Consider the following 25,103-nt stretch of genomic DNA (forward strand, 5'->3'; position numbering starts at 1 on the left):
GTCAATTCGAAAAAAAATTAACCTGTCCTCCACCTTTCAATAACGTGTAAATAAAATAATTGTTGACATTAAAATTACATTTAAAAATAAGTACAAATCAAAAGGCTTTTAATGGATTTCGTATCTGCGGGCTGGTCTCAAGCATTCTATTAGGCATCCTCAAATATTATTTATAAATTAATTTTTCCTCCAATTAAAAATTTCATTGTTTTTTGTTTTTTTTTTTTGTTGATAACACCACATGATGACGTGTCATTGGAATTTAGCATATATATAACATATAGCATATAGCATAGAAACAACTGAGGCGGCCGCTTGCGGCCGGCGAGGGCGCTAGTTTTATACTTAAAAAATCTATCAAAACATCACCAAACAAAGTTGGTACTGCATTTGGTTTTAATTTTTTTTTAGCCATCCTGACGATGTTGTTCATATTGAGATTCATTATGTTGGATTTTTATAAATATATCTGTAAATATCAATATTTTTTAACTAGTAAACTAATAATTTTGATCAGGAAAAAGAAAATCATGTGAAGAAATAATCTTACCTCACATAACGTTAAGCTTGGTTTTATTCGGCTCACACCAGCACCAGTAGATCATTTTCGACGATGATCTGAATCTCTGGGGGAAGCAACCGATCGCACAACGTTGACGTACAATATTTATTCAATAAATAAATGATTAAATTTTGATGTTGAAATTTTTTTGACATGCCATACACTGTTTGTTTACATTGTGTGGTGAACATTAGGAGTGGGGAATAGCATCAAACATGGCTGACCGCGCGTGCGCACTGAGTCATGCGACGACCTGATCCCAGCCGTCTATTAATCTACAGGCCTTGCCCTGCACCACCCGCACCCGTATTCACAGGGCATTACAATTTAGGGCTTTTTTCATCCACCGGTGGCGCTTGTAGAGCTTTTATATGTAAAATCTATATAAAAAAAATTTTATAAGCGCCATCAGTGGCAAAAAAAAGCCCTAAATTGTATAAAATTTGCCCTGTGAATACGGGTGCGGTGTTCACGGGGCAAAATTGTTCTCATTAAAGCTTTTTTTTCCACTGATGTCGCTTGACAAAATTTTTTTTATATAGATTTCACATAGAAAAGCTTCACTAACGCCACCATCGGAAAAAAAACGCCCTAATGAGAACATCCTCTGAATACGGGTGCTGCAGCTGGCTGCAGCTATCGAATGCTCTGTGGTGGTCCTCGAGCCCACACTTACGCCTCTACTGGCTAACTTCGAAAATCATTTATCATTTAGCTAACTTTCTAATAAATAATATTTAGTGTTCAATAAAATGGCAAGAACTCAACATCTTAAAATTTGTCTCGTTATTTAAGTAACCCAATTTATAATAATTATTAATTAATTAACAATAAATTAATTGACACTCATTTACGATTTACCAACAAATACACCATAAAAATATGGATCATAATATAATACGCGGATCATGCGCACTTGTGAGGTAAACACATTTAATACTGTTTAATACCCACAGCTCCCCTACTGGAACGCACCCTATATGCATTACTTTTTGTTGCAAAAAAAGAGGAGGTTAGAGTGAGGGCTCAAACTCACGACAAGCAACATTTCGCTTGTAAACATGGCCGACATAATTCTAAGCGATCTGAGCATGCGCAAATCCGTGATATAAGTCACTGTCGACACTGTCGAACTTGTGACTTATATCACGGAGGCACTGTGTTTATATGCAGTGTAAATAGTCAGCTGTCAGTAGTGCTACAAAAATAAAAACCAAATAATTATAAAAACATTTGGGCATGACACCACATTACACAAAAAAAAATATATAAACAAAACCTTGAGCAAAAGTGTAATATTGAGATTTTAATAAGGTTATATTTATTTTTTTTTTTGAACCGTGACAATAGCACAGCTCATACTGAAATCACGGATTCGCGCATGCCCAGTAGATCCGTAGGAACAGCGGCCATGTTTACAAGCGAAATGTTGCTTGTCGTGAGTTTGAGCCCTGCACCCGTATTCAGAGGATGTTCTCATTAGGGCTTTTTTTTTCCGATGGCGGCGCTTGTGAACTTTTTATATAGATTTTACATAGAAAAACTTCACAAGCGCCACCATCGGAAAAAAAACGCCCTAATGAGAACATCCTCTGAATACGGCAGTCCAATTCACAGGGCAAATTTTTTACAATTTAGGGCTTTTTTTTGCCGGTAATGGCGCTTGTCAAATTTTTTTTATATAGATTTCACATACAAAAGCTCTACAAGCGCCACCAGTAGAGGAAAAAAGCTCTAAATTGTAATGCCCTGTGAATTGGACTGCGGGTGCTGAAACCGTCAGAAGAAGTTCACGAGGTATGTTATGCGCATGCGCTAATATTGACGCACACAGAGACAAATTGTATGTCTGTGTGTACCAGAATTATGAGTGGGGGAATGAAGCTGTTACACAGATATACAATTTGCCTTTGTGTGCTTCCATATTCACGCATGTGCATATGGTTTCTCATGGGGACGTTCCAAAAATCACTCGGAAACCCGGACCGGCGCAGTAGATGAAAAAATATAGTGATAAAATAAACTTAAAAGTACCCGAGAAAAACGAGTTATATATAAGTATATATAGTTATATATAGTTATATATAGTTATATATAGAGATATACTGCCACTTTCTGTATATACCTGTATATAGTTATATATAACATTATTTATATATATCTATATATATATATATATAACTATATATAGATATACATAACTATATATAGATATATATAACTATATATAGATATATGTATACTCGGGAAAACAGGTTCATATATATAATTATATATAATTATATATAGTTATATATAGTTATATATAGTTATATATAACTCTTTTTCCTCGGGTAACTAGAGGTTACTATAGATATTGTAAATAACAAAAACAGCCATATTGCATATGCCATTTGCTTTTGTTACTTAATACGGTTGTGAAAAGTATTTTTATAATTATTATTAATAATTAAACAATAATAATTTATTGATTTGTGCCTATAAAAATACATGAACAAACAATCATGTCCACCACAACAAAGTATCAAAAATTTTCTATGATCACAATCTTGAACTTCCGGGTTTCCGAATGCTTTTTGGAACGTCCCCCATGATCTTCTTCTGCCGGTTTCACTCTATGTTGGCAATTTGTAGCAATTGTAGCAGTTTCTTTTTTTAAGCCTCCAAAAGCAAGTAAAAGTTAAAACTTGAATCGCGAATTTCAAATTTACATATGTAATTGAATGAACGTTTTTGGTCCCATCGCCAATGTACATAGTTGACTCTCCTGGTCTCTAGTCTTCTTGGTACCAACTCAAACATACTCAAGGCAAGAGAGAAATAATCTTGGGTTTCATAATTATTTTATTTTTGCATTAAAAAATGGCCAGTAAGTTACCAAACGCGTCACTCAGCCTCAAAGAGGTAAGACAATAAAACGTTCTCTAAACGGGTATCTCGTAATTTTTCTTTTATTTTTCAGTTTATGCTGCGTAAGGAAGTATTGCAACTATACCGTAACATTTTGCGTACTATAAAACAAGTTTCATCTCAACAAGATCGAGAATATTTACATGATTGGGTTAAGTCGGACTTCAACAATAATAAACATATAAAGGACGAAGTATGAAGGTTCAAGTTGTGAATGAGTGAAAATCCTCTCGCAAACTCCGATTTTCTTGACTAACTTGGTTTTTTTTTTTTTTTTTTTTACAGTTGATGATAAAATCATTGATAATCCATGGTGAAAATTCTATGAATGAATTAAAAAAAAATATAAATTTATCAAAGTAAACCTGTACTCGTTGTGTAAATAAAAAATAAATAAATAAAAAAATAAATTGTTGTGTCTATCCATCAGTTACTATGTATGTTATGTGTCAATGATATTATCAGCATACATGTCATGACTGCATAATTGGGAATTAAAATTTTTTTCTAAATGCGTACATCAAGTTAATAAGGAGTATACATGTTCCTATACACGTTATTATGAAACTTAATGTTTGCCGTGTTTTTGGATGACTTCTTGATCCCAACAATTTATGAAAGAATATAATTAAAATATATTGTCCATCAAACCAAAAACACGGAATCACATTGATTATTGCTTGGCCAGCAGAAAGTACTGTGATATATTTACTTAATGTTGTTATAAACTCTGGTAATTCTGAACCTATTAATTTAAATTTTGGCACCCAATTAGATACTATTACTGTTTTGTAAATATCAGCTGGATCTCCAATATATAGTATATCTTTTCCAATCCTTCGTTTTATTTGGACAACCTTAAAGATAATTTGTTATCAAACATTGTTTAAAATAAATCGTCATAACAAAAAAATACGATACAATAATTGATAAAAAAATATATGGTCACTTACTTTTGTCTTGTTATTACCTAGAACTGGTCTTACGCAACATGTATCTTGCTTTAAGCATGAAAAACTTGATTGACATTGATCATACGATTTCTCAATAATCGTTCTAGCTGGTAAACACGAATTTAATATAAGTTTTGATAAATTTTCGACATATTCAAAACATAAGTATCCATGAGATTCATCATCTGTTTTACAACAATTAGCTGCGTTTTTTTGTTTTTTCAAATCGGGTATTGATCTGTCATGCTCCTAAATAATCATAAATACAGCTGTATATAAATGATTGAAAAACGAGTTGATAGATTTATTTTTCTAATCTACCTGTACAATTAGTTCATCAACACAATATCCAGGTGTCACATGCTTTATCGTATCCAGCAAGCAGTAATACCAATCATTAATATTATCGACTTGGCATTCATTTACTTTGTATATACTATCGTGGACATACAACCCTGTTGAACCTAATAGAGGTGATTTCTAGTATGGGAATAAATAATACATCAATTTCCATCAACTACATAATAAAATGTAAAATGGACAAGCCGATATTTGAAACTTACTGGATGAATTGACTTCACAATAATTCCTGAATCGACAGAATATAAAGGCGCCAGTAGTAGTGAACTCGAAAAAAAAATGAGAAAAGATATTACAGCAAGAATAATATTATGCCATAAACCAGCACATAAAATTCTTAATTGTTTCATTGTAGGCAACTGACTTAGTTGTTCACTATTTAGTGAAACATATGCAATAGGTATAATGAATACAAGCAAAAATCCAACACCATATACTTGTAAATCTTCCCGAGATGCAGCTAAAGCATGGCCAAATTCATGAATAAGACTACATAGTATCAACGTAATTACGTAGTATTTTATATCAGCAAATGGCACATTTACACCTGGTACCTAATTTAAACGAAAAAAAAATATTTTTGACAAGATTCCATGTGGAAATAGAAATTAATAACAAAACTACTATTACCACAGGTGTCAGAACCCATTCACTAGTTTCTGATTTTTCGGTTTTAAATACATTCATGAATAACATTCGTAACATTATTAACAATGCCATTGGAAAAAGAATTATTGTGACAATAACACCTGTATTAAACCATAGTTTTAATAGCCTTGATCTGCATTTTCCCCATTTGATAAATAATCGATTGAATGAAGTAGTGAACCATTTTACTCTAAATACCTGAATTTCTAAGCCGGTAAACTTCAAAAAAATATGATATGGATATAGAGAGCATGTCTGAAAGTATATGAGTTATTAAAATATAATTCTATGCAGGGGATATGATAAAACACGTACCGTAAAAATAGTATTAAAAAAGAAAAAAAAACAATGCAGAATACCAGCTACTGTTAAAATATTAATGCCATCCATTATTTTCTTGGAAATTCTACCGGTCACTTAGTTTGGGTCTGTTCATTCAGGGAGAAGTCACAATATAATGCCTCTCTAGCGTGCAGTTAGCCAGGGAACTTAAGTTGTTGCTTTTAAAAGCAGTTTAGTTTTATAAATATTCAATTTTCATTAATAAAATAATTTATTGGATAAAGCATTTGGCAGAAAACAACGCAACTATTCGAGCAATCGCACATTATCATTTGGCATTTACTAATAAACACAACCAGCGTTGGGTAGAATTGCAGTGATGGGTTTGTAATTTACAGTGTAAATTACAGTAATTTACACGGCTTGGTTCCTCACATGAAGCAACATGAAGTATCTTACACAAAGTTCACTGCGCCATCTTACAGCAGCCACGAAACCTTGATTCCGCAGTCAGGGGGTGCATTCAAATTTTTTTTCGCTCTGCAATTTCGCCCTGTAATACCGACTAAAAACTAGAAATAGAAACAACGACAAAAGTGATAGAATCCTCTATGTAATTCTCCAGACTTTGAACATTTACGATAATATCCTGTACAACCTATGTGACAATAACAAGCAATTACAACAAGTAAATTCTCCTTTTATTTCAGTTTGACATAAATATTGAACAGTAATTTTTCCAATAATTGAAAGCCAAAAAAAATAATGTCATGTGCTAGTACTGCCACTACAAGAAACAGCTTTTTCCTATAAAATTTTGGTCGGTATTACAGGGCGAAATTGCAGAGCAAAAAAAATTTTTATTAAAGGAACGCACCCAGTAATTCGACATTTTTTGATTTATTTCGACGAATGGCTGATAAAATAATTATAAAAACATTTGCCATAATTAATTTATTAAAACCTATTGGCGAATGTTGCAAAGAAAAGGATGTAACCAAATAAATTGATTCCTAGTCTAAATTAATTCCTCATCAATATTTTCTATATCAAATTAGAATTATTTTTGCCAAAAGCAAAGGAATTAATCTAGACTACGAATTAATTTATTTGGCTACATATTTTCCTTAGCAATACTTGCCAATAGTATTTTGATTTATTCTAGCAAATATCTAAGGGGTTGATGAAGATAACTACACAATTTTTTTAGTTTCATTTATTTTTTAGCTATATTTGCCAAATTTGAATACTATGTCAACACTAAGTGACAGCTTGATATTCAATTGACAGTCGTGGCATCATATGTAAATTACATAGATTACATAAATTACAGTGATTTATATGTAATGTATTAAACTCAAAAATCAACCAAAGACCCATCCAAGAAGACTAGAAATACTAGAAATGGTATTTCTAGTCATTTTGGACCCTTTACTGATCAATTGTTGTATCTAACTCTGCGGACTGCGGCAGGTATGATACCGGTGTATCATACATCTTCTTTATCATTATTGAGATTCATCAAAATCTATTTTCATAAATATTTCTGTAAATATTCATATTTTAACTTGTAAACTTATTATTTTGATTAGAAAAAAAAAATTATGTGAAGAAATAGACTTACTTTACATAACCTTGAGCTTGGTTTTATTTGGCTCACACCAGCAGCAGGGGTGTTCTTTTTTGGACGAAAAAAATTCTACACATAATATACCATACACTTTGGAATTCTCTTCTAGTGAACTCTACACCGAAAAAATTGTACCCACCTAAACTGTACACATAAAAAATTATGCTCATTTAAACTGTATTTAAAAAAACTTTACCCAGGGCCGGTTTTTTCGTCCAACATTACAGTTAACTGAGCATTAGCTAACTTTAACTAACTAAGGATTAACTACTTATCGATTGATATTTTCAATACTAAAGCATGTAAAAAACGCAGTCGGTAACCAAATCCTTAGTTAGTTAACTAGAGTTTAAACCTTAGTTAACTGTAATGTTGGACGAAAAAACCGGCCCTCAGTGTATTCCGATAATGACCGATTGCTTACATTTCATGTATTAGGTCGGTAAAGAAGGTATGTATTTAGTTAATATAATATTACATAGATGTCTATTACGTATCCATTTTCTTTATTTTTTAATAATATTATTTGATATTATTAAATTATTATTAGAATTATTATTATCAAATCGTGAGCTTCTTGAAAAAATAAACTAACACATGTTATGCACCTTAAAATTTTCTCAAACTGTATGCACAAAAAATTAATGATGAAATTTGATGATTTAATATCAATATAATCGTAATTTTTTTTTTTCATGAAATAAAAATAGCACAAACAATATCCAGAGAAATTATTTAATTCAAATTTCATTATTAATATTAAGAGTAAAAATATGATGTAAAAAAATAATTATTAATAAAAAAAAATACAAAATGATAAACAAAGAATCAATATTATTTTAATTTTTTTTTTTTTTTTTCTAATATCATATTTTTATTACTCATTACATTTTATTATATATTTTTTTTTTCAATAACGGAAGATGATAATGATGAACATACTTGCGAAACAAATAATGCATGAATTAAAAAAAAAATTATATGAATTATATCGAATCGATATATTTAAAACAACCCCAAGAAACAAGTACATGTCAAGCTGTGCCATAACATTTTGATATAATTTTTTTTTTTTTTCATATTAAATAAAAATAATGCAAACAATAATATCAAGATTTATTATAAAATATGAGCTTTATTAATATAATATTGAGTGAAAAAATATGATGAAAAAAAAATTAATAACAAACAAAATACAAAATGATAAAAAAAAATCAATATAACTATAAATTTTTTTTTTTTTCAACATGTAATAAAAATAACACGCAGACAATATCAAAATTATTATTTAATTTAAACATTATTAATATAATATTGAGTGAAAAAATATGATGAAAAAAAAATTAATATCAAACATAAATACATAGAGGCTTACATGAAATGAAATTATTCATACGTTATTAATTATCAAAACCTAACATTTTATCCCAGCTTCTTTTCTGCAAACGATAATTTGTTTTCTTTGTCTTTTGTTTATAGGTGTTTCAATTTTCTCTTTGATATATTTATGAGCAACAGATGATGATGGTTGTGTTTGTTTAATATTAGTTTTAGGAAGAGTTAATAATAAATGTTTGTTTGTTAAATTATTAGATAAGTTGGGTATTATTTTATAGGAATTAATTTTATTGAAATTAAGTGTTAATGGCAACTTTGATGTTGCAGGCACTGTTGTTGTTGATGATAATGAAGATACTTGTGGCACTAATAAATCATTATTATTTACTTTACATTGCTGGTCATTAGTTTTGATAAATTTAACTTTTAAAGATTTTATTGGGAAACCAGTTGTTCGTACTATTTTTTTGGCTGTTGTTGTTGTTGCTGGTGTTATTATTGGTGATGGTAGTAGTGTTGTTGTTGTTGTTGCTGTTATAGTTTGTTGTGGTGGTGATGGTAGTGTAGTTGGTGATTTTAATGTACATCTTGATGTAGGAAATTCTGGTAAACTATTTTCAAAGATTGTATCATCAAAATCATCAGCAGCAGACTCATCTAAAGAAGACTCGACTGCAGTTACTTTATGTTCAATGTGATTAATAAAATTTGATGCTGCTGTTTTTGGTGTTGTTGTAGTTGATAGTGTTGGTGTTGTTATAAATGATGATGATGATGATGATGATGCTTGTGAAATGTTTTTGAAAAATGTAGAATCTGTGTCTGATGTTCCAGCTGCTACGTTATCAATGATATCATCCAGTTTTTCTTTTCGTTGTCGTTTATGTTCTCGACCTTGAGATGGATTACTACAGGTGCTTAGATCCATGTAACGATCCGACATCCGAATGTCTGGACTTGAATTCTTTGGGTCTTCGAGATCCCTAATATCGGCAGTGACATTGTACATGGATGGCTCGATGTCCATTTTATAATAAAGACTGGTGATGGAGTCTCCTGTCAAGCAATTGGCTAAAAACTGCTCCAAAGACCACCTACGAATAAAAATTAAATTAAATATATTTATTTGGAAGTTATTGTTTTTCATTTGACCATCCCTATTCCCTGGTAGAAATAATCTCTCCGGATTTTCTCTGGATTTTTTCAGAAAAAATTTCTTTTTTATTTTTCGTATGTAAACTCTTATTTCTACTTTTTCTTATTAATTTTTCCATTTTTTTGTGTTTGTTTTTTAAAGTCAAAATTCCGGAAAAAATCCGGAGATATTATAGAAATAGTCTGGAGATTACTCCGTGCATATCTCCGGAAGTCTCAATTACGTAGAAAATCCGGAGAAATCCGGAGAAAATCAGGAGAGATTATTTCTCCCAGGGATAATTATAAATATATGATTTCTAATATATTTTTTACAATAAAATAGCAAATTATAATTAGTTTCTTAAATAAATTTAAATTTATTAGAAAAAATAATAGTATTCTTAATAAATTACCTTTCATCTCGCAGTTTTTTCCCAGCATCAGTGATATTTCTTTTGTCTTTAGCTTTAAATAATTTATATATACTGTTGTTTATTTTAAACCCTGTGATTGTTTTCATCATTTTTTCTGAAAAAAAAAATTTATTATTACTATAGAAATTATTTTATACAAAAATTTTAAGTCATTATTTTTATATTAATTACCTAAAATCTTTAATGTTTTTACTGTTTGATCACAAAAATCCAATTCCAGTTGTCGTTCAATAGCCTCAATGTCATTCTGAATTTCGTAAGTTGAATAAGGTAGCACGTATTTTAACCTTGAGGACCATTTGCATTCGAGATCATTTACAAATTTTGTTGTATTCAAGTCTAAGGATTCTTGTGCTTGGCTCAATAAAATTTCGATGACATTTTTAAAAGTATTTGCTTTGTTATCGTGTTCAGCAGCTAATGGTGCTGCCCAACAATATTTCAGAATTTTATTTTCATGGACATGCTCTTCATCAAATTGAAGTCCTAAATTTTTCCAGTTACTTGTTGTTTCCTGAAGTAAATTAAAAAAATCAAATAATATGCAATGAGCTTAGAATAATTAAAAAAAAATTATATCGTGGAGAACTTACTTTTTGAAAATAAAAAAGAGTGCTCCGAATTTTTGCATTCTGAAAACAACGTCTTATTGCTTTTATAATATTCTCGTCCAGTTCGGTTGTTATTGTTTCAATCGCTGATAGACAAGGTGAATAATTTAATAAATAATACATGATTCTTTTAAAAATTTCATATGACTTTCTTTTAAATAAAACAAATATTGCAGGAATAACATTTACATCATTGACTGCATAAACAATGCACATATTTAAATGTAACTCGGATCCAATATTTTGTAGAAATTGAAAATGCAAATTTTTTGCAGCTTGCAAGTGATTGTGACCATCTACGGTACCAAAAAAAAAGGCCTTGTTGTTTTCATTTTCTACTTCATCTTTACCAAGTAAAATATTTTTTGTAAATCTACAGTTCCTTAAAGATATTTCAAAGTTATCCCAATTGTCGAACTGCAATTCACGATCTAATTTTTTTCTTTATGTTACAAGGGCAGTGGGAACAATGTGTGAATTTCCAAAGCGCAAGAGGGGTAGTGCGCTTTTTAGAAATTCACACATTATTACCACTGTCCCTAGTAACATAAAATATGGTTCGTTACATGTGCCCAATCAGAGAGCCCGCTCACAACTCATTTGGAGGGGAAACACTCGCCAAGGCTCGTGCTTGCCCCTCCAAATTCGTTGAGAGCACACTCTCTGAGTGGGCACTTGTAACGAAATATACTATTCTGTATCAACTACACTGAGAGAAATATTAACTAAGAATTACAAATGTAAAAGAAAAAATTACAAAATAAATAGTAAAAACTGCGTTCCCCCGTCATTTATAAGAATTATTCGTATATTGATAGATAATTTTTACAATAAAATTATGTAAAAAATCTGGCCATTGACTATATACAATACTAAGCCATAAAATTTACACATAATTTTATTGTAATTTCTGTTTAAAAAAATGACTAAATTCACGACACTCACAAGTAAATTCTAGCAGACTGAGAATTTACCCACTACCGGTTTTAGAATTTACTAAATTTTATTATAAATTTTATTTAAAAGTTGGACATTTTTTGTGTTAAGTTCGTCAGTTTGTGCTAGATTCACGGAGAATATCAATCAATTCCCGGCAACATTTTTTCTTTTCTGTTTACACGCTCAAAACTCGAAAACTAATTGTTAAATAGAAAAAAGTTATTCTTGATAAATTGTTTAGAAATAAATAACTAATAATAAACCTCGCTTAACCCCATACCTAGCTTCAACAGATAAGACTGTAGAAATGCTTGAAATTACATGACAGTTCAATCATTTGTTCAATCGGTCGGCCATCTTTGTGTTATTTCGCCCCACAAACAGAATTTTTACAAAGCTATATAGTAAAAAATATTTAAGTCTATGCTAACTTTTATATGTGTACATGATAATTTTTATTATATATATAAGAATATTTATTAAATTGTGCAGTATTTTTCATTCAAACATATAATAATTTTTATTGTTTTCACTAAACATGTATGTTCTTTATTTAATTAACTCATAACTCATAATCTAAGAGATTAATCAAAAAAAGTAATTCTTCATAAATTGTTTAGAATTGAATTTTCAATAATAAACTTCACTCAACCCCATGTCTATCTGCAATGGATAACGATGTATAGAGGCTTGAAGTAACCTAGCAATTTTTTGACATTTTACACATTTTACACAAGAAGACTAGAAATACAGGAGGACTTACTCCCTATCTCGCCTGTATATAAAAACCGTATCGCTATATGGTCGCCGCAAAATTGAGGGGCGCTAGTAGTACCACGGTAACGTGCGCGACTTGTATCGCTTTTTTTTTACAATGCGCACAATACAAACATACTCTAACAAACATCATGTGTATAATGCTCTATTAGTGTTTGTCTACGGAAGCCCTGGAGTGCCATCGCGTGTGCTGTGTTACCAACCGTTGTGTGTTAATAACACAGCAGCATTTTATTGATTTTCGTGTGCTGTGGTGTGCTGTGTAAATGACACACAGCATTTTTGTTGATTTTTAAAAATATTGCGATTTTTACGTTTTTTTAGGGCATATAAGCGCAGCCAAACATGGGGCTGTATTTATCAGTATTTATATATACAGCACCCGTATTCAGAGGATGTTCTCATTAGGGCTTTTTTTTTCCGATGACGGCGCTTGTGAACTTTTTATATAGATTTTACATAGAAAAGCTTCACAAGCGCCACCATCGGAAAAAAAACGCCCTAATGAGAACATCCTCTGAATACGGGTGCAGAAGATGTAAACAAGTACTTTTCATTAGCTGACAAGCTTGAATTTTATGTTGTCATATTATTAATTAAAACAATATTTGAATAATATTTTTACTTAATTAAAATTACCTATTATTTGCTACTTAATAATTAGTAATTGGTTTTGTTCATTCAACTTGCTGCAAATAACCATCATCCATTGTTGTTAATATTATGTTGTGAGTAAATAGTTTATATTTACGATTTACTACAATATATTTATTTATTTTGTCATAGAGAAATAATCTAAATGATTTCGATTTTAGATTATCAGTATTTTTTTATTTTTTCAATTGTCATGGCGAATCAAGATCAAAAATTGGTTGCTCAAGTGACAGATGGTGAGAAAACATTTGGAATACCTTTAAATAAAAAAAGAAATATCGATATTGCACCGGTTAATGCACTTTTGTCTAACGCCAATGCTTTTTTATATACAGGTCCAACAATCAAATCTAAAACTATACTGCTCTAACTTCTTATGACTAATATATTTTAAATGACAATGAAAATTACATGATGATGGTACTCAATCTTGGTTTTACAAACATCTCAAGTCAGAGCTTAGAAATGTACCGAATGATACTCGTGATACTTTATAATGCTTTGAATTATATTGCACTTGTTTATTTAGTACAATGATAATAAAGAAAATTTTTACTATTATTATATAATATTTTTCTACTGAATGGTTTAATTTGATATTGTAATTTTTTTTATAATAGTTATTTTTAAAACTATATATTCCAAAATATTGCAATTTTTTATTTAATAATTTTACGATAAAAAAAAATATACCTGTATAAAAATAATGGTCGAGGGCATGTTAAGCTGAAAAAATTGAATTTATAGTTATTAAATCATATAATGATCCTGGCTGATTAAAGCATCGTTTGTTATTTAAAATTTAAAAACAACAAACATCCATTATCGATACTCCAAACATGAAACAATGCCAAACAGCTCTAAAATCCAAATAAATACTTGTTTACATCTGTTGTAAATGGAACCCTATGTTTGGCTGCGTTTATATACCCATAAAAAAACGTGTGTGCTGTGTCAGTTACACAGCACACAAAAATGAACAAAAATGCTGTGTGTCATTTACACAGCACACGAAAATCAATAAAATGCTGCTGTGTTATTAACACACGACGGTTGGTAACACAGCACACACGATGGCACTCCAGGGCTTCCGTAGTTTGTCAGAGTATGTTTGTATTGTGCGCATTGTAAAAAAAAAGCGACACAAGTCGCGCACGTTACCGTGTTACTACTAGCGCCCCTCAATTATGCGGCGACCGTATAGCGATACGGTTTTTTGAGGCAAGTTCGTCCTCCTGTATTTCTAGTCTTCTTGATTTTACATAATTTTATTGTAGAATTCCAACTCTCGCGGCCAGTCCCAGAATTAAAACAAAAATTACAAAGTACTATAGTAATTTCTATTCAACCATGATTTTAATTTTTAGTTAAAATTTCTCTCAGTGTACAGAATTAAGCGTAGAGCTCATTATGGAAACATTTCTAAATCTAAAATAATAATATACGCAAATAAATCGCACACTTTTTTCAAAATATAACAACAAAAATATTACAGTTAAACGAAGATCAATAAAAAAAACTTACTCAGGCATTCCTTTGACAAGAGCTACAACTTTTTGAGAGCAGTCATCTCTTTCAAGCGCTTCCTTACGCACCCAGTTAAAAAAATCTCATAGAAACCACGAAAAAGGGTCAAATACACATCAAATGCTCATAGATATTATTATTATTCTATGAGCATTTCATGTGTATTTGACGCTTTTTCGTGGTTTCTATGAGATTTTTTAAACTGGGCAATCTCTTGTATAGCTCATATTTTTGAATGTAATAAATTGAGGGCTTATGTAAATGTAATTTATTGTTTAAATTGTTAGTTTTTACGACAATTCCTTTTTTATTTTTAGTTAAAGTAGTTTTGCACCTACAAGAAGTATAAAATTGGCAACGATAGGTACCATTAGGACCAGGCTCATATTCAGCAGTGGGTTTTCGCTCCTTCGCTTTTTTTTGATGACAAAAATAAAGGTGTCCATGATAATAGTATACCCAGGAGCCAGATCTTTCCCCTTTCAGTGTTACAACGTCTTCCTTTAAATTAAAGATGAAAATTATTCATTACAAGAAACTTTAAAAAAAGAAATAAATTTAAAAACTTATAATGACGGAGTTGACAGCAGGCCACAAGAACAATTCGCAGGTAAAAAAAATTATAATAAAATTAAAAAAAATCTAAAAAGTGTTTGCTTGCATAACACATATTGATTTGCTTTTTTTAAATTATGTTTGTGTTTAATAAATGTATAATGAACTACAATTAACGCTGATTATAAACAACATTTAATACTTTTCGAATTAAAAGTTAGAATTTTTATATTACTGTAAAATACAAATAAATTAAAAAGTTATTATATATTGACGGTAGTTTAAGTCTAATATTTCTTTGATGAACTTTAAAACTTTAATTAAAAAATTAAATTAAAATAAATTTATATCATTGTATAGCAACAAGATATAAGATTATAAGATATATATATCTAAATGATATTATGGCGAAATATATATGATACAATTAATGAGACAAATGTTTGAGACACATTTGGGTATTGTTATATTATTTGAAATATAATTAATCATATAGTTTTCTATAGAACATGAAGTTGAGATTATAAATATTAATGAATTATTTTTATATTTTAAAAAAGTAAGCAATATTTAAATGTATAAATGTATGTTTTAACTTTTTCCGTGTTTACATGAAAATTCTATTCGTATAAATGTCTCGTTTTCTTTATGTATACATTTTCCCAGCTTCCTTTTATTGATTGAGTTTAAAAATTAAGAAAAAAAACACAAGGATACAAGTGCATTAAAGTTAAAAAAGAATTAAATAAAAAAAACATCATCTTTTTTCTCAGCGATAATTATAGAGAAATGAAATTTATGTATATGCGATCAGGTATTTTTAACTAGGTATTGTTGCTGTGGAAAAGAAAAAAAAATTTACAAGGAATTTCAATAATTGTTTTTGTGAATAAAAAAAATTGATCAATGATATGAAAAGAAGAATCGACGGACATTGAATACCCTTGAATTTCTATAACACATAAAAAAATTTTAACTAATTTGCTAATAGATTACATATTTTTATCGAAATTACAAAACATTATCTAATATTTTTAAGTTATTTAATTTTATATATTTGAATTCAACAATTACTAACCAAAAAAAATCCAATAATTTTGTAAGTTTAATTAAAAAAAAAAATTATTAATTAACAATAAATCTACTTCAAAATAATTACATATAGTGAAAATATTATTTATTTGGCACTTGACAGTTGTACAGCCATTCAAGCCGTTATGATAAAAATAATAAAACGGTATACCTACACAACACCAAATAATAAAAAAAAAAAAATATATATATATATTTATTTTTAATTTTTAATTAATGAGAGATATATAGCTTAGAAGATTACAGCTTTTTATAAAGTCAATTGTATTATTATATTTGATGAAAAAATATAATTAGCAATCACACGTAGCAACCACACACTAACTTTTTCTATTTATGGTTACTTATTTATATAAATATTTATATCTATATATTATTTTAATTAAGTAATATTAATAAATATGATGACGTTTTTGATGAACGTAGTAACCATAACGTAGTAACTAAATTTTTTTTTATTTGAATATAAATTTATTAATACATATATTATACTTTGTATTAATCAATATAAAATTTATTTAATATGAATATATAGAACTTAATAAAAAGCTGTAATATGGCTTCTGATCGAGGAATGACACGACTCAAATAAATTAATTGCCAAAATTAAACAAATATAGCAACCATAGAACAACACGTAGCAATGTGTTAATATGAGAGAGATAATAATAAAATATTAGTTATAAACAAATGCTGAAAAATTTGGACCAATCACATCACGAATAAAAAGTGGTCAAACGCTCTTTTTATAATAGAAAAATAATTGATTGGGGAATTAGTTTCAATTATTCTATCATCTAAAATTATATTTTTATCATGGTTTTAATTTTTATATTGGTGTCATGGACCATGACTCATGGTTGTAAATTTTTTTTTTTTAATTTTAAATATGTACTTAATTAATTTAATTATTTCCATATTTTAAAACCCGTTATATATTCGATGCAACAGCGTTGTAATTTTTATTTTTTTAATCAAACTTGTATAAGTTCACAATAAGTTACTATTATACCAAAATTGTGTGTCCTTTTCTCATCTAAATTATTTAAAAATAAAAAAACAATAAAACTTTTATTAAATGATTAATTGATGAATATTAAATAAACGAACAGATATTTAAGCACACGATTAGTTCATCCCTGCTAAGACTATTTAATTTATTTTTTTTTTAGTATACACTATAGTATATCACTATAGTGACTCAAAACATGTTTTCATCATTTTTGAAGGTCGATGGCCACCCCTGGCGTAAACTGATATTTTTTTTTTTTTGTGTTTTTAAAATAATAACTAAATTTAAGTGCAGCATAAATACATAGATTTTAATGGATGGTTTCATGAATACATGAAACCCTGCAAGTCCACTTTTGTCCTTGTATTATCAAATTATTTACTTGAAATTTTTTTTTTTTTCAATTGTAAATTTTTATTTTTTTGAAAAAAAAAAGAAACGAAGAAATTAGTAACGTTTATACTATACAGCTACAAGTCCCTGAAAACTTTTTTTGCGGCGTAGATAAAAATTTAGGCAAATACAGAAGGCTCTAGACTATCGGAATTTTGAGAAATAATCTTTTGTATGAAAAAAAAAAAAAAAAAATAAGAAAATCAAAAAAAAAAGTAGACATTACCAACTGCCATTTTCGTAGAATTTTTTTTCCTTATGTACGGCCGTAAAACAGCCGTAAAAAGCAATAAAAATTAAAAAAAAAAAAAACGTTCACAGTTTGATTGATGACTTATTTTTTTTAAATATAAATATAAATGAAATTTTATTTTTCCAAGTTTAATATTATTAAATTATTATAGTTTTCATTTTATTTCACTTAATGATTTCAAAATATATTTATATATTTATATTTATATGTTTATATATTTATTAAATATATTTTTTTATTTTATATTTTAATTTATAGTCATATAAATTAATATGAGTAAATAATATGGTTCAGACTTTTTCATAAATAATAATCAACTTAAAAAAAAAATTATTTCATGTTTATGATTTTAAAATAAATTGTTTGTTAGTGAAACTCTAAACTTTAATTTATTTCATTTTTATTGCTATTTGCAAGTGTCTTGTGCCTGTAAATAAAAAATGAAAAATATTGGGTATACTGTCTGTTGGTGATATCTAATTTTTCCTTTTTTTTTTTATTTTATACAAAAGATTTTTCTCACAAATTTGACAATTAAGACTCTCATAGATGCAACACAACGGTTACTATTTTCTTTGTTTATTTTTGTAAATACTTTCTTTCACTTTAATCTACCGATAGACAAAAAATAAAATAAGACTTCGAAAGAATTTACAAAATATTCATAAGAAATAATTACATTTTAAATTTTTTTTTGTCGAATTATTATTAAATGCAATATTTGGGATTGTTATTAAAATAATAAAAATTACACATAAAAATTTTTCCCTCTATAAGAACCACCCATATAATTCAATCTCATAATTCAATATTTGCAATTTAGGAAAAAAAAATAATTTTCAAATGAAAAAAGTTATCAGGTAAAGATTACATTTTTACGTGATATAGTCGTAAGATAATTGAAATAAACTTGATGTGCAAATAATACAATATACTTGAATGAAAACTGAAAAAATTTATTTTTTTTCCAATTATTTGAAAAAAAGACTTTTCTTTTAAATAAAAAGCATGTTCAATAAAGACCTTTTTGCCGAGAAAGTATATAATGTTTGTTACGAAATTTTCAAACTCTAACATTTCCTATTTTTAACTTTACTTTATTTAAATTTACTTAAAATTATTGTAATAACTAAATAACAAGAATTTTTTTGTATTTATAAAAAAATCTTGGTTACGATATAGATAAAATATTGTTGAAAAAAATCAAAACTCTTATCAAACATTATATTAAAGTTGAAAGTAGTTGTCATCATTATACGGTTTTGGAAAAAACTCGTTATCGCTTAATCTCATTGTTCATCAGAGTGATTTGAAAATGAAAAGAAAAAATAACATTGACAAAAAATTGAAAATATTATTTCTTACCTAATTAAATCATTGTATATATACCGAAAAAATCAGTAGATCTTTTTCGATGACGGTCTGGATCTCTGGGAAAAACAACTGATTGCAAAAATTGATTGTAAAAATTTTTACGAATTTGCTATTGATCTGCTGTTGACTTGCTATTGACTAGATGTTAGACGAATTTATACGAAAAAAAAATTTTTTTTTTTTTTAATTTGATGTATTGTTGTCAAAAACTTTTAGAAAAACAATATAATAAACAATTGAACAACAACAATACACAATAACAATGATAAATAACGTGTTTTTGACTTTTTTTTTTTTGCTATTAACTAGCTATTGATTAGCTGTTGAGTGGATGTTTCATGTCATTTTATTTTCGCGGTAAGTTTCCATAAATTACCAAAACTCAGACAACAACAAATGACAGCTCGGACATAACCTAAAAAAATTTAACATCATTCTTCGCTATGATTATTGAAAAATGACATCGAATCACGCTATAATAATGTGATAGAAACATTGTTAATTTTTTCCTTAATTTATGTAGATCAATTTAATATGTTTAGTAAAATGCAGAGCCTTTGTAATCCATAATTCTTTTTGCTATTGACTTGCTATTAATCTGCTATTGAGTAAGCGCCCATTTCATTAACAAGTCGTTATTAAGCTGTTATTGAGTGTTCCGCTAGGGGGTTACACGCTACGCGCATTCAATAATGAATTCTAGTGACGTCTGCAGTCCAATTCACAGGGCATTACAATTTAGGGCTTTTTTCCTCCACTGGCGGCGCTTGTAAAGCTTTTGTATGTGAAATCTATATAAAAAAAATTTTACAAGCGCCATCACCGGCAAAAAAAGCCCTAAATTGTAAAAAATTTGCCCTGTGAATTGGACTGCTGAAACTTGAAAAATATTGAGACTTATTATGTGTCATTATCATAATTTATAATAATAATTCAATACCATGCACTTTGATTATATATTCAATCAATCATGAAATAACTGGTCACTGGAGTTTTACACCCTGGTGAAAATAACATTGACAAAATTTGACAAAAAAAATTTGACAATATTTGTCAAAATTACACAAAATTAGACAAATTTTGTCAAATGTTTTCAAAATTTATCAAAAGAAAAAATTTATTAAGATTGACAAACTTTGTCAAATGTTTCCAAAATTTATGTTTCCAAAAGAAAAAATTTATTAATATTAACAAAATTTGACAAAAAAAATTTGACAAAATTTGCCAAAATTAGTTGAATTTTGTCAAAATTTGCCAATGTTTGCCAAAAGTTTAAGATTTTGGCAAACTTTAACTAATTTTGGCAAATTTTGACTAATTTTGGCAAATTTTGTCAAACTTATTTTCACCAGGGCATTATTTATAATCTTTTCTTTAAGATTTGACGTTCATGCTAAATATAAAAAACCATGCAAAATTCATAACATATCTGTTTTTCATAATACGGTTCTGGCACTATTTTATAATTATAATCTCTACCAGCACTCACAACTCACATCATGGGCCCCCAACCTAAATTTCATCCCCCAAATTGCAAAAGCGTTCTTAGTGTCATCTAGTTTTTACAAATTTTGAAGAAAGACGTGGTGATTAATGATTAAATGGTCATAATTATTAAAAAAAAACAATAAAATTATTTTCTATGATTTACAATTTCCAAGATAATCATCCCATCAGCTATATTATTCTGAGTTCTTCAAATTTTGGAGACTGAGAATGCATTTTTGAATGAAAATCGATCGATTGCGTTTTTATAGAAAACTGTAATTTATTAATAATTTTTTTTTGTTATTAAAAATTTTTGAGACAATCAGCCCATCGGCCATGCAATTTTATATTGACTTTCAAAATTTCATGCGTCTAAGTTTAATATTTAAAAAGTTTCGGCAATTCTCGTGAAACGCTTTTCTCAATGGTATTGCTTCCCCTTAAGGAGGTTATGCACAAATTCATTGCGGGTGTTGCAGGGTGCTTCTGACGTCACAGACAAAACTGAGATCAGGCTACACTGTAAAAAAATAAAGTGCAAAGTGCCTGCGCTCTGTATACAATATATGGGACTGCGAGTGTGTGTGTGTATGTTTGAACATTCCATACGTTGCCAAATCTAATTTTTGTAAAGTTTATAATTAATTACTCATTAATTGACCGATTAACATATGAAAATTTTTCGCGAAAGTAATGAAACTCGGTTTCTAGTATATGTGTGATTTTTTTCAAGACTTTTTCATCATTTTTTCTGTCCGAAAAAAAATGATTGAAAACTCTATAAGAGCCAATGTTAAATAATGTTTTTAATAATTAATTCTAAAAAATTCAACCGATCAACATAAGAAAATAATTATACCGTCGTATTTAGAATGAAAAGATTTAACTGTGTACAAAGTTTCAGAACATTCTCATTATACAGACTGTCCCATTTTAATCTATCAATGGATTTTTCTCGAAAAATATGGCTCGAATTAAAAAATGTTTCAAGTAAAAAGTGTAGGGTTTGGAGGGGGACATAAAAAATTGAGAAAAAATTTAAAAAATTCGAAACGGCAGAGTTTCTGGTATGAACATAGTTTTTTTAAATGGATACTATATTTTTTGTTTTGTGCCAAATCGTTTTTTTCATCAAAACTAACACTTTTTACTTGAAAAATTTTTCGATAAAATCACTTTTTTTTCGGCCCGATTTTATCTGTTGATGGATTTTCCTAAAAAAATATGGCATTAATTCAAAAATGATGTTTAGAAAAGTTGTTGCGCTCAGAAAGACAAATACCGAAAAAAAAAACTTTCAAAGTTCAAAATGGCAGAGTTTCCGGTATGAACATTTTTTTTTTCGAGGTTAGGTGAAATTTTTTTTTACTGAAAAATTGTTCACATCAAGACTAACACTTTTTCTAAATTAAATTTTTCGAAAAAATCAATTTTTTTTTTCAAAACTTTGTTCATGCTTCTAACTCCGCCATTTTGAATTTTTTTCAAAAATTTTCTTTTTTCTTCGTGTTTGTTTTTCTAAACGCTACAACTTTTTTAAATATCATTTTTGAATTGAAGCCAAAATTTTTGAAGAGAATCCATCAACAGATAAAATCGGGCCGATAAAAGTGATTTTATTGAAAAATTTTTTAAATAAAAAGTGTTAGTTTTGACGTAAAAAACGTTTTGGCACGAAAAAAAAAATTATAGTATTCGTTTGAAAAAACTATGTTCATACCGGAAACTTCGCCATTTTGAATTTTTTTTTCGATTTGTCTATGCCCCCTTCTAAACCCTGCAACTTTCACTTGAAACATTTTTCAATTTAAGCCATATTTTTCGATAAAAATCCATTGATAGATTCAAGTGGGACAGTCTGTATAATGAAAATGTTCTGAAATTTTGTACACAGTTAGATCTTTTCATTCTGAATACGACGGTATAATTATTTTCTAAGACGGTATACTTATTTTCAGAGTGTCAGCTGCATAACTTCCTTAAACACAAAATAAAAATATACTGTTGTACGTCTGTCGGATTTGTGTGAGAATTGTAAATTTCATAGGCGTTTCTCTCTTTTTTTTTTTTTGTCAAAATTTATTTTTAAAAAAATCTCATATGCCTAAAATTATTAAAATATTATAACTTCATTATTGAACAAAAATTTTCATTACTAAAATGCTATTTAATATTAAAAACCACAGAATCAAAATATACTCAAAAATAAATTAAAAAAAGGTATTGGGGTCCGTTCAGAAACTCTCATTTTTCGGATCTTCAAGATGGTGTGTTTTAATTCTTATTTTTTAAGAATTATTTGTTCAACGCCATCGTTATTTCGTCATGTTTGCATAATATGCGCATGTGTATGATCATGCGCATTGAAGTGAAAAAAAAACACCCAAAAGAAAGCACTTACTGAGAGGAAGCACCTTTTACTTGTCTTTGAGGGTGTCAATATTCATGCATGTGCATAAAATACCTCGTGATCTTCTGTCGGCTTCACTCTAGTACAGTCTCGTAAAGTTCTCGTGTATGATAAAGGCGTATATCGTATATTTTATAACATGCATACTCCCTTTTACTGTGTTAAATTGAATTTATCGGCCGGAAAGGGACGTGGAGTGACTGTTCAATGTTTATATCAATCTAAAATAAATATCAAATTGACTCGTTGTAATTGCTTGTTACTGTTTGTTATTGTCACATAGGATATTATCGTAATTAGTTCAAGTCTGGAGAATTATATAGAGGATTCTATCACTTTTGTTGTTGTTTCTGTTTCTAGTTTTTAGTCAGTATTACAGGGCAAAATTGCATAGCGAAAAAAAAATTTTATTAGGGGCCAACACAAGCTGTCCTGTTTTACCGGTAAAGCCCATATGTTTTATATAGGAAAAATTAAAATAATAATAATGGTATTTTTTTTTAATAGAAAAGCATACAGACTTTACCGGTAAAACAGGACAGCTTGCGTTGGCCCTTTAAGGAATGCACTCAAGAATAACTAATCCAGCCCTGTATGTACTACACTGTTGCAAACTAACTATTTGCTGACTGCTCAAAAATAAATTGGAAAAAAAAGAAACTATACTGAAAGATAGCGCCATCATTAATTTATAGACAATGCGTGTGTTCCGTGGCTACTCATTCCGTACGAACTTCAAAATGGCGGAGGTGGAAATCTTTTGATATTTCGTTATGGTAGACTTGATTCTTTTTGTTTACAAACAATCTAATAATATTTAACAATAGCCAATTTATTTAATAGATTTGCAACAATCAAATCGAAACTCTGTCAACTTACACCCGAAAAAAAAGTTTACCCGATAATAAATTTTATGTTTCTATCTATAGCATTTATTTAATTGTTGTAAGTAGAACAAATTTTCGTTGTCTTTAATTATTGCTGCTATGGTTGAGTAGGTAAGGCTCTGGACTTTCATTAAGGGATTACCTCGGCCAGCGTCACTAAATATTAGAATGCTTTGAAATTTTTACAGTAGATTCTTGAAAATACTGATACATTTTATGTAATTTTTTGGTAATTGTTTGTGAGCTCGTTATTTTTTTATTAATTTTCAAAGTTGACAACTTTTAACATGGGCTCTTATGGAGAATATGATTTTTGTCAAAAAAAAGTCCATTAAAATACCGATATCTTTATTCGACAATGTTACACCGTGAAAAAAAAGCTATTGGGTTATAAAATGAGACAAAACAAAACGTATAAAAAAAAATTAAAGAGGTCTGGAGCTTAGTTTTTTATAATTAATAATTAAAGTATGAAAAAATTCATCTAATCGAGCAGTATATATGACGTCTACTATATTCTAATGTACGCTTGGCAACACCGAATTGTGATCCGCCATGTTGTGGCGCGTAGGTTTAAAATCGCCAGTAATAAATCCCACATTGATATATATCATACACTAACACAACCGCACTCTCAGTACAACCAACTGTTTTCTTTTTTTGCGGTGTTTCACGATTTACACATTTTTTTTAACTATTAAATAAATGTTTAAAAAAATAAAAAGTTGATAAAATATATTTCAGGGATTAATAATATTAGGTTATTATACAATAATTATTTCAAGTAATTATTGTTTTATCAAAAAAAAAAAAAATGAAAACTTCATCTTTTTGAGGTTGGCAATGGCTCTCGGACCAATGTATTAAACATAGGCTT

General features: G+C 28.6%; 2 protein-coding genes and 1 long non-coding RNA gene across 9 annotated transcripts; 1 reads left to right on the forward strand and 2 right to left on the reverse strand.

The window, feature by feature from the left end:
* Positions 1 to 3,495: 3,495 nt before the first annotated feature.
* On the reverse strand, positions 3,496 to 6,049 carry LOC122854980 (membrane-bound transcription factor site-2 protease). Of its 2 annotated transcripts, XM_044156049.1 has the most exons (7): positions 5,749 to 6,043; positions 5,632 to 5,688; positions 5,416 to 5,534; positions 4,989 to 5,339; positions 4,747 to 4,905; positions 4,426 to 4,674; positions 3,496 to 4,329 (listed from the first exon to the last, which is right to left on the reverse strand). In XM_044156049.1, the coding sequence occupies exons 2-7, from the start codon at positions 5,684 to 5,686 to the stop codon at positions 3,967 to 3,969; spliced, it is 1,296 nt and encodes a 431-aa protein (XP_044011984.1). In that variant the 5' UTR covers positions 5,687 to 5,688; positions 5,749 to 6,043; the 3' UTR covers positions 3,496 to 3,966. The 2 variants fall into 2 exon arrangements, with proteins under 2 accessions (XP_044011984.1, XP_044011983.1); XM_044156048.1 differs by having other exon boundaries at positions 5,416 to 5,688; positions 5,749 to 6,049.
* Positions 6,050 to 8,188: 2,139 nt separating this feature from the next.
* On the reverse strand, positions 8,189 to 14,814 carry LOC122854977. 6 transcript variants are annotated; one of them, XM_044156045.1, is made up of 5 exons: positions 12,085 to 12,701; positions 10,848 to 11,161; positions 10,426 to 10,768; positions 10,234 to 10,348; positions 8,189 to 9,777 (listed from the first exon to the last, which is right to left on the reverse strand). In XM_044156045.1, exons 2-5 carry the CDS (start codon positions 11,079 to 11,081, stop codon positions 8,760 to 8,762), a joined length of 1,710 nt encoding a protein of 569 aa, XP_044011980.1. In that variant the 5' UTR covers positions 11,082 to 11,161; positions 12,085 to 12,701; the 3' UTR covers positions 8,189 to 8,759. The 6 variants fall into 6 exon arrangements, with proteins under 6 accessions (XP_044011980.1, XP_044011979.1, XP_044011978.1 ...); XM_044156044.1 differs by lacking the exon at positions 12,085 to 12,701 and adding an exon at positions 14,760 to 14,814 and having other exon boundaries at positions 8,614 to 9,777; XM_044156043.1 differs by having other exon boundaries at positions 8,614 to 9,777; positions 12,457 to 12,701.
* Positions 13,119 to 13,804, forward strand: LOC122854995. Its single transcript, XR_006374029.1, has 3 exons — positions 13,119 to 13,309; positions 13,397 to 13,471; positions 13,571 to 13,804. It is a non-coding gene; the product is annotated as an uncharacterized LOC122854995 (long non-coding RNA).
* Positions 14,815 to 25,103: the final 10,289 nt, after the last annotated feature.

This window comes from Aphidius gifuensis, linkage group LG4, assembly GCF_014905175.1.
Source record: "Aphidius gifuensis isolate YNYX2018 linkage group LG4, ASM1490517v1, whole genome shotgun sequence".
NCBI classification, from domain to species: Eukaryota; Metazoa; Arthropoda; class Insecta; order Hymenoptera; family Braconidae; genus Aphidius; species Aphidius gifuensis.